The 10,619-nt window shown below is 41.0% G+C and overlaps 1 protein-coding gene across 4 annotated transcripts; it reads left to right on the forward strand.

The window, feature by feature from the left end:
• Positions 1 to 1,382: 1,382 nt before the first annotated feature.
• znf217 (zinc finger protein 217) lies at positions 1,383 to 8,152 on the forward strand. Of its 4 annotated transcripts, none has more exons than XM_080900016.1 (5): positions 1,383 to 1,515; positions 3,351 to 4,700; positions 4,872 to 4,979; positions 5,074 to 6,420; positions 6,546 to 8,152. In XM_080900016.1, the coding sequence occupies exons 2-5, from the start codon at positions 3,392 to 3,394 to the stop codon at positions 6,656 to 6,658; spliced, it is 2,877 nt and encodes a 958-aa protein (XP_080756142.1). In that variant the 5' UTR covers positions 1,383 to 1,515; positions 3,351 to 3,391; the 3' UTR covers positions 6,659 to 8,152. The 4 variants fall into 4 exon arrangements, with proteins under 4 accessions (XP_080756142.1, XP_080756141.1, XP_080756144.1 ...); XM_080900015.1 differs by having other exon boundaries at positions 1,426 to 1,641; XM_080900018.1 differs by lacking the exon at positions 1,383 to 1,515 and adding an exon at positions 1,674 to 1,833.
• Positions 8,153 to 10,619: the final 2,467 nt, after the last annotated feature.

Raw genomic sequence — 10,619 nt, forward strand, 5'->3', positions numbered from 1 at the left:
GCGAGGGGAGAAAGTGTTTTTAGTTTAGGGTAAGCTGCCTATGTAAATGAGTCTTACTAAAGAAAAAAATATGTGTTTTTTAAATCAGTGAGCTGAGTTATTTATTAAGACAAAATAGAAATAAAAAAAGTTCATTGGTATCCTTGGAATGAGTGCAATTATCAAATCCACTGTTCAAACCAAATATTTTTATTAAGCATGTTTGCTAGGCTGGAAAACCACATGTTTATTTCATTATGAGAACAATATTGGTTCAACCTGTTTGGTGACAGCAAATGCTTGACAACAGCTTGAAATATAGGCAAAAGAGCAGGCTGCTTACAGCCAATCCTTGGCTCATGTAAGAGCCATAGCTTAAGCAAATCGAGCACTCCAGTCTTTGTTCACTGTTTTTCAACTGGGAGTGGTTACTGATAAAGTTTTGTTTTCTTCCAGACATAGCTGCCATTCTGGGGGGGGGGGGGGGGGGGGATATTCTTCATTGACTGATTAAGTACCCATCAGTGTCTCTGCTTTTAAGAGTGGAGGAGGGGTTGATTTTACATAGGAGGGTGTGGAGGCTACTGTAGGTGAAGGTCTTTATCTCACAAGCACCAGTCTATTAATCTTAGGTGATTACACAATCCAACAGTAAATGTGTGCTGATTCTCTATTATTATTAACAGCAATATAGTATGTAACTAAAAGTTAAGGTTTTTCCTTCCATTTTTCTGTAAGATCAAATGTGTTTACACGCACCATCTCATGGCTTTGTCAGAGGTATGTTTTGGGTGGCAACAACTCATATGGGATATAAAAGTGGGCCTTGGTACGTTTTTGTGTCACCATATAGGAAGAACTTGAAATTTCTCATGACTCAACCAACCTGCTTCTGCAAAAAGAAAAAAAAAAGCCTCATGTAACTGTGAAAAGTTTGAGGCACCCCTCCCCCAGCTCCACATGGTAGCTGGTGCATGACGTGCTGACTGGCTGCACTTTTAGGTAACTTCTTAAAATGCAGCGTACACATCAAAGAGTGTTATATGGCGTCTATTCAGCGCACTCACTCTTACTCCGTGGAAGTTTAAAGCATCGTTAGAGAGATGATTGAACCGCTCGAAAAGCAAAGCGTGACAACAGACTTCACTGTAAGCGAATACGACTCTAATATTGGCCGTTTGAAGCACAAATGAAGCAGCTTACACATCTAATAGTGAAAACATTGGGAATAAAAATAAAAAATAAAAACCTCACATGTGATAACGTGTAAGAAGCTCATTGTGGGCTAGAACAGTCAAATAAAATATGCCCCCATGCTTTATTGGCGTGTATGAGATAAGATGATTATCTGCACTAATCCCTCTCTGTTATACGTGACCACGTGATTGCCCTTTTTGGGGGGGGGGGGCTGCCGTGCACGCGCCCCATCTTCCCCTTGAGAAAAAGTTGAGAGCGCGCGCCCCGGATTTCAACAGCTGCAGCAGGGAGGACTCGCCAAGTCGAACAAATATGATTCAAATTCAAACAATTGAATAGGTGAGCTGTCCACCAGCGGCAACGCGTTGTGTGAAATGAAGAAGCAAACTCGAGCAAACACCCGAATTCCCTGAATTCAGTCGCTCGTAGTATCAGTATCAATATTAATCCGGAAATTCTGAGTTGGTAGGTATTGTTTGGTGAGTTTCTACAGTTTGCTCGAAGTCGAGGCAACAGAAAGTGTTGTTTGCTAACGTTGCTGTCGTTAAGAATGACCGAGGCTATGGGAGTAAAACTAGTTAGCGTTTTGTTATGCCACTCTCTCAATCTGGGTGAACTTTTGAAAGTGGCGTTGGAAAACAAACCGTAGGGGACAGCGTAAGTAGACACACACATTAAAAAAAAAAGTCAGGTCGATAATGTTCTTTTTGTACCACAGTGTTGTCATGAAATAACGTCGTCGCCACTCGAGACGGGTTTGTGTCTGGATGTATTGATTTAAAATTCAGTCTTCCTCAGTCACAGACGCGGACAGGGCTGATAATTGATCTGAGTGTTTCCAAAATGAGTAACGAAGCCCTCGTGCTCGGCTTATGATGCACATATAGAAACGTAATAGCCAGTCTGTTAAATGCACCGACTTTTATTGACGTTAGCTGGAAGTTCTCAACTGTTAACTTCGAGCATCGCCTCCGAGGTAAAATTACGTTCAAACCGGAGCTTTGCTTTCTTGAATAAGAAGGTGGCTAACGTTAACGCTTGCCTCCCGAAGCATGTGTGTACTTCAGAAAACCACACAGGATCATTAAGAGTTTCCTGTGCTCACCTGGTCTAAAGCAAAAGTACCACACAGCAAACTAATTCCAGATAAATTGGTTATGAATAGCGTTGATGTATAAAAACTATATATATGTGTGTGCATGTATTATATAAAACTGAAAATAAAACCATTTATCATTGGTTTGAATGACTTGAAACCTACAGTTGGGACTTCCCCTTTATCCACTCATTTGTGGGTTTTTTGTTTTGTAGCCATATACTGAAAACTTGATTTAAAGGTAACAGTTAAAAATGTGTGAAAAGGGGGAGGGTCTTTGATGCTACAGTAGACAGCTATAGGTATTGCTGGTGCCACAGCCTTGATTAGCATTTTGCATGGGCCTTGAGCATTTTGTCCTTGCTGAACCAGTTACTCCACTTCTCCACCAATCAAAGCGCTAAGCAGTTCGAGCCTTCCCCAATATAAGCAGTTCAGTATACAAGCTGAAACCACTACACAGAGAAAAACCACAGTGTCTTTTGTCACTGATGCCTGGAGAAAAGGATATGCTGGGATTTGTGAGTAAAGGTTTTAGAGTTTTCAAAAATAGTTTAACAACTTGAAATTCTTAGACTTTTGCTGGGATGTTGCTTTTTATGTTGTTAATCTATGTCTGTAGATTGTATTTTAACACTACATGTTTAGTATGATTAGTTAAAGTAGTTGTCGTGTTTAGTTAGAAACAAAAGAGAAGCAAAGGTTTGTTATATTTAGGGGAAAAAATGGAAAAAAAAACAATGACCTTACTTAATCATCTTACTTTCTAGAAGTATATATTCTAAGTTAATGTTAGTCATATTAAGCTTAGACACAGAGGCATAAATTCTAAATTAATTTAAATAATGTTTGCGAGCACAAAAAAAGACTGTTTTGTCATTGGCCTGCACATAGAGGAAATGACTTGTCTGTGTAGTTGATTGCTAAAAAAGATACATTTCCTGTTTCAGTGTAAGGAAAGGCAATTCTCTGGTGTTTTTTCAAACAGATTTTATGATAACTTAGGTGTTTCAGTTACCTGATCCTGTTTTGATTTTTGAGCAAAGCCTAAAAAAAACACTTTTCCCATTCTTTCCAGGCTCCTAATAATCTGGACCGCTTGTAAAACATTAGGAGAAAATGCCGACTCATTCATTGCTGCCGTTTGTAAATAGCCCAGATGGACTCGCCCAAGATTTTCTTATTAGTAAAGATGCAAGCATCCCAGGGTTGGGCTCTAGCATGACGCCACACACTACTTATCCAGAAAAGACTGAGTTGCAAAATGAAGAAAGTGCACCGCTGTACTGTATGTTCTGCGAGGAGACTTTCGCTCATCAGGATGAGCTTGGCCCCCACGTGTTAACACAGCACCCCACCACATTCTCCGAGCCAACTGTGCTTCGGGTTGAAGCAGAATTCAGGATCCCAGGAGAGAGACCCCGGGCCAAACAAAGCAGCCTTCCTGCCGAAAAAGACGAGGTTCACAGCTGTATCCTGTGTGGTCACTTATCCCAAGATGGCAGCGAGCTTGAGGCCCACATGAGAAAGCACAAGGACTACTTTACTTATTGTTGCAATTTTTGTGGGCGTCGGTTTAGAGAGCACTGGTTCCTCAAGAACCACATGAAGATGCATGTAAAAGCAGGAGCAAAGAACAAGACCCAGCAAGACCCAGAGAGCCCAATCACAATTAATGGTATCATCCAAGAGCCTCCATCAGAGCCTGTAGGCACCGCATACAAAATGTGCATGGTTTGTGGGTTTTTCTTCCCTGACCATGATAGTTTGGTTGAACACAGTAAAATGCATAATCGAGAGGCACAGCCTGGAAAAGATAAAAGCAAGGATAAGATGGGTGATACTAATGAACCCACTGCCAACCAGGATTCATTTCTTCAGTTCCTAAACCTTCAGCCTCGCCCCGCAGGAAAGGATGTGGAACCTGTGAGATCATCAAAATGGATTCCCCAGCTAGATCCTGTCAACACATATCAGGCCTGGCAGCTTGCTACGAAAGGCAAGATCGCAGTTGGGCCTAATAATACAAAAGATGTTGGCCAGGAAAACAGCACGGACAATGACGAATCTGGCTCTGACAAGGATGAGTTGAATAATATTTGGACTGAGGGCCAAGGAGACAAGGCCGTGAAAGAAGTTGGGAGAGAGCTCCGGTCTCAGCAACAGGCCCCTGTTAAAAGCCCAGACCCACAGCGAAGGTCTCCAGTTCAGAAAGATAAGGACAAACAAAGGCCAACGACTTGTGAGGAATGTCAAAGAAATTTCAGGACCTACCACCAGCTGGTGCTCCACTCCAGGGTCCACAAGCGTGAGAGAGGAGGTGAAGAAAGTCCAACCTCTTCTGTTGATGGCAAGCTTTCAAGAGCAGGCTCACTGGAAAATACAGAGGAAGGGTCTGAGGAGGGCATAGAGGAAAACTTGGGTTCAGGTAAGTCTGTTTTTCTGTATACACTCAGATTATCTTATCTGTGGTGTAGTAATTGTTTGTTACCAAGGGCTCCCTCTGCTGAGGGGACGGATAATAACACATGCCTTTTGTGGCCATTGTTCTGTCCTTTGTGTGTTGTGTTAATATTTAGATTTTTGTTTGTTTTCAAAGGTGAAGATGGATTTGACCGATCCAATGGCAGATCAAAAGACTGCAGTTACTGTGGCAAAACCTTCAGATCCAGCTACTACCTCACCGTTCATTTGAGGACTCACACAGGTAAATTCACGACAAATGATTATAAATTATCCTAAAAATAAACTGACCTTAAACTCTGACTTATGTTATGTTTATGCAAAACTATTTGTTCCAGGTGAGAAACCATTTAAGTGTGCTTACTGCGAGTACGCTGCGGCCCAGAAAACTTCGCTGAAATATCACCTGGATCGACGCCACAAGGATAAGCCCTACGTCGAGATCCCCAGCAGACCTGTGCCTTTAGTGCCCTCACCCAGTGATGGAAAAAATGAAAACAATGCTGAAAATTCTGTGCCAAAGAAATCCTGTGTCCCTCCAGCCAGGCCGTGCATCGATGAAACACTAGAAAGCGGACTGGATAGTGTCGATGGCAAGCTTGGCAAGCCACTTGTCCAAGTAAATGCTGTGCCTGCCTGCTCTCCGGAAGATGATGCGCTCGCCAATTGCTCTGTGCCTGTTAACCTGAAGAAAAAAAGGGAGGAGGTTCAAGAAGAGAACTGTGAGGCCCCATTAAATCTGTCCATAAAAGTCTCTGTCTCTACACCTGTCAGTGTTGAACCAAGAAATGGTATTGTTCCAATTGCCTGCCCATTTTGTGCTTATAAAACCATCTACCCAGAAGTTCTGATTATGCATAAAAAGCTCTCTCACAAAGACAAGTCAAACAGCACCAAAAAGAATGGGTTTGGAGGCAATTTAAGTGAAAGTCGTCATACGGGTTGCCCGCCTGCCCTCAATGGGAAAGATGTTTCCTCAGTTCTGATCACTGAGAGGATCTTCCCTCGCCGAACCAAATCTCCACCTCCCCAACCTGCAAAACCTCAAGAAAAAACACCTGTTAACCTACCGCACGTTCCTAAGCCATCCCCTGTCCATGCACCCATAAAAGATGTCCAGGAGACCCAGCGTTACAGGCAGAGCACTGACTCACATCCCAGTCAGGAATCCTCCAGGTATACAGAGCTAATGAGAAAAAACAGCACAACCAACAAATATATCATGGACAGAGTGGGCATCGGCGATCGGAGCTACCCAGTACGAAGCGGTGTCCTTTGGCACACAGATGCCGCCAGGCTCTGCCTATCCAGCCGATTTGGAAGCCTCCCCCAGATGGACTTTGGTGAGCCATCCAGCAAGCGATTAAAGTTTTCTGTGCCTACAAACAGGGATGCTGAGGCTGGCGAGAAGGCTGCTTTTAGAGGGCCACCAGCAGATGGATCTAACAGGATGTTTACTAAAAGAACTGTGAAACCCACACAGCAAGGGTCATGTCCACCCACAGCTTCTGAGGTTTCTGTTTTGGGTCCGGCAAAGAATGCACCTACGACTATTGGAGGCAGTTTGGAGTCTGAGTGGAGCATGATGAACCTTCTCCGCTCCTATCCACCCCATGACCTGGCATCTTTCTATCACACCAACCCAGCAAACCCCAGTCATGTAGGACTAGTCAACCCAGGAGCAGGTAAGCATTAGACTTGCAGTTTCAGTAGAGTGACATATAAATTTCTTTGGATATTTGGCTATTTTGTATCTGCATATTCTGATACTTTGAAGAGTTAAAGTTTTTTTGTTTGTTTGTTTTCTCAGGGGGCAGAAGTGTGCTGTTCCAACATCTGCCCAGTCTACCCAGCCTGCAAAGAAGAGATGTTTCAGGCCCATTCCCCAGTCAACGCTGTGGGGCCACTGACAAAAGCGCCTAAAATAAAAAGAAACAAAGAAAAGGTTGAAAACTTTCATTTAAAATAAACCTGACGAGAATTTTTGAAAATGACATTGAACTTCATATAGTTGAATCAAATCATTTTTTTGTCCTTCTCGATGTAAACAGTGCTGCTGCCTTATTTTGGACAATTTCTAGAAACGTTGTTTAATGTACATATTTAGAAAGAGAGGTAGTTTATGCTCACAGTGTGCTTATCCTCTCTTAATTTAATGTTTCTTTTTCAACAGAAAAACATTTGTGTTATATGGACGTTTCAGGGCTACAGTTTCAGCAGAAGTTCTTTTTTGAATGCAAAGATGCAGATAACCTTTGGGGTTTTCTTGTATATAGTCCACTGGTGTGCACTGTAATATTTCTTTTTGAGACTGTTGATAAATCTGTACATGACCCACACTAATATTCCAGAGTCTGTCTTAGCTGTAAAAGTTGTGTGTGTGTGTGGGATGGCAAAATCTCTCTACATAAACTGTGTTAAGCTAAAACCTAAGAAAAACCTGTGTGGGGAAAAAAAAATGCTGCTCTGTGTAATTGCTGCACTGCACTGGATGGTGGGGAGTTTCTGTCGGATAACTTGATGGCTTCGGCCCAGTTGTTTACAAACAGGCCACAGCAGCGAGCTCTGCTGTGTGTTTCAAGTTCTACCTCAAGTTGTGCTCTGAAGGCTTATTTTTGTAAAGCCTTTGAAGCTATCATGTTAGCTGAGCCTATATACCTACTTCGACCAGAGACTGGTGTTTTGAGTTGTAGTAATAGTAGTAGTACATGGACAAGTGACCCATGACGTTTGACATCTATAAAACACCACAGGAAGCTCAAGCTCATTTGGTGACACTGGACTACTACTGCTGCTACTGTTTTTTTTAACCTATACCACAATTTGGGCTGTACATTAATTTTGATGAACCCGCTATCTACAAGTATTGTTATTTTCCTTCTTGAAAAGCAAAAAGGTGCTTAAGTGGTGCCTCACATCCGTCAGCTGTAAAATGTACCAGATTGTGTGTAATTGTCTGGGTTTGTGTGAAATAGTCATTCAGTGTTATTTGGTTACTGCACATTTAGCCGCTCGCATGTTCGGGAGTTTGCTTTTGCTATGCAAAGTCTTGAAAGTGTTTCTTTTGTCAAGGGGCAGCAGTCACTGCCAACTGGATGTCAAGGAGCGTTTAAGGTGTCGTGATTGTGCAGTTTTAGGGGAGACAAAAAATGCAAAAGCAGCGATGTTGATTGCTCCAATTAACTTAATGCTAAAGAGGGAAGAAAGACTAAAGACTCAGGTTAATTCAATTTTACATGCTGGGTAGTGTTTGGTATAATTTTGAAAAACCTTTTTTAAATTATTTCTTTTTTTTTTTTGTTTGGTGTTCACATTATTGGTGTGTTTATATATTGTTAAGTATTGTTTTGAAATTTTTGATGGCACATTTCAACAATAAAGTGAGAGGCGAAGAACGAAAGTATATAGGTGTTGTATTTAAGCTGAACCATAATGAACCTAGGATCACCTTTCTTAACCTCCTGAGACCCGTTTTTCTAATCTCTCCTAGCTATTTAGGATTAGTTGGACCTGATTAGACTTGTCCCCATAGAGGACAATGGTTTTATATTACAGCATAACATGGCATGGTCGCAATTGATTAAAAAATATAAAAACGCAGAATATAAAGTAAGGTGCAAAGCAAAATGTAATGTTGCCATATGAGGACACAAAGTTAAGAAATAAAGTCATACTTGGTTACAGTGTAGCACATTGTTCACGGACTCAAGGCACCAGTTATACAGCTATGTTCATAACATCTGGGGGATGTAGGGTAAGGACCTCCAGCTATATTATAAAATATATATATGCTTATATATACATATATTTAGCAATATACCGAAACCAAGAGATGCAGTGGTTCACGGTCATAACAATAATCTGCTTTCTTTAACTTGCACCTGGGGTTCTAGCTTCCTTTAATGAAATCTTTAATACCTGATTACACAGACACAGAGAAAGATAAATTCGGTAATATCTGTTCTAATTAAATCATCAGTGGACTGTAATATTCCAATAACTCGATTACCATTTCAGGCTATTAGTCCTCCAGAATCTCCAAATATAGGCAACAAGTATTGGTTTTCTTATGTTATATTACAACATAAGAAAATAATTTTTTGTTGGAGTATTTGTGATTAATAAACTGTGTTTAGTTTTTGCATTTGACAGCAGATTATGTAGGCTATACTCGACTTTTCAATCAATTACTCCAATCGACCACTAGAGAGCAGTATTTACAAAGTCAAGATTATAGACTCGTTAGATTCAGGTTTCACAGCCTTAAAACGTCCAGACCTTTGTAGTGCATTTACCTTTTATAAAACTTCACACCTTGACCACACTGAGAATAGAATTAATAAAATCATACTGTCAGTTACATACTGCTATAAACCCTAATACTAAATAGTTCTTAAAATAGACGATATTGTATTCACTTTAAATGTTTACATAAAAAAATAAATAAAAACACATGCACTCCTCTGTTTAGCTGTAAACCTGTAGTGAGAAGAATGTCACGCTTGGGGATACACCTGTAATTGATGATGTCACACAGGTGTTGCACATTAGTTATCAAACACAACACATCTGCCATGACATCATTGATTGTAATTGAATGACTCAAACAGCAGTGCACCCAGATTATATTCCCCGAACATCAAGTCCTTAAGAAAAGAAAACTGCTTCAGAGAAGTTGGTTAATAGCTTCTACATCTGCAGAGACATCAGCGCACTATTGTTTCACATCTATAAAAGCAGAAGACTGACAAAACCTATCGCTGCTTTTCATTCTGTAAACAACAAATTGCAAAGGACAATCTTCAGCACATTGAACACTTTAAACTTTGATTTTTTTTTTTTTTTGCCCCCCTCCTCCCCTTTTGAGTAGACCACATCTGTTTGCTGTCTGTTCCCCTGGGCCAGCACTGTGTAATCTATTGCATTAGCTCACATTAGTGCATATCGCCCATGGGCCTTGGTAATCACAAACGCAAAATGAGCATTTCACTTAGCATCACCCTCATATTCCCTCACACTGTGGCAAACTTAGTGCAAACGCTTGGCAGAGAACGCAAGTCGACAACAGCTTATGACATCCATCCCGTTACACTCGATCCCCGTGTCCAGAATGCTGCGAGGGCTTTCATGTCAAAAGCTCCTTTAATAGGCAAAGATACATGTTGAATTTTCCTTCTGTTTACTTCCTCTTCTGTATTGTTTCTTTGTGATTTGGAGCCCTCGAGAAACGTCATTTCTGAGTGTTCCTGCCAGAATTTTTGTCTTTACCATAACATATGTGTTCGTGTTTTGCAGGCCTTTCATGATACTGCACCCTTTGTATGGTCTACATTAAAGATGCAATGATGCAGTGTCACGAAAGAAGGTCTAAAGGCCTAAAATAATGTTGCTTTAATTTAGGAGAGTAACAGAGATCAAGGACACAATGCTTCACTCAGGTTAGTTGCAGAAAACAGATTTCAGTGAAGTTATTAGAACACAGGCTTTTATTTAATCCACAAACGCTGCGATTTTTCCAGTTATGCACAGACCCAAGAAAATACCCACGTTTCAGGCAAATTCACCCGGGATTGCTCTGGTTCATAATTCTTTGGCATAAAACACCTGATGTCTTCACGGCTTCTTATCAAGTTTTTTTCATCACATTAGCTTTTGTGTGATAAGGATTCCCACAGCAGCCATTTTATTGCACAAGTCAACACACAAATGGCATTTTATGCTTGCATTGCTCCTCATTCATCTGTTCAGAGTGTTTGGTTTTACAAGAGGTGATGTTTAAGACTTGGATACGTTCATCTGTGACTGACTATGTGCCGAGCAATTCAAACCCTTTTCTCTCCAGTTTTCTCTCTAGACTATCAAATTTCCTACCTCCCTCCATTCT

The sequence above is a fragment of the Rhamphochromis sp. 'chilingali' genome, assembly GCF_963969265.1.
Source record: "Rhamphochromis sp. 'chilingali' genome assembly, chromosome: 12".
Taxonomy (NCBI): Eukaryota; Metazoa; Chordata; class Actinopteri; order Cichliformes; family Cichlidae; genus Rhamphochromis; species Rhamphochromis sp. 'chilingali'.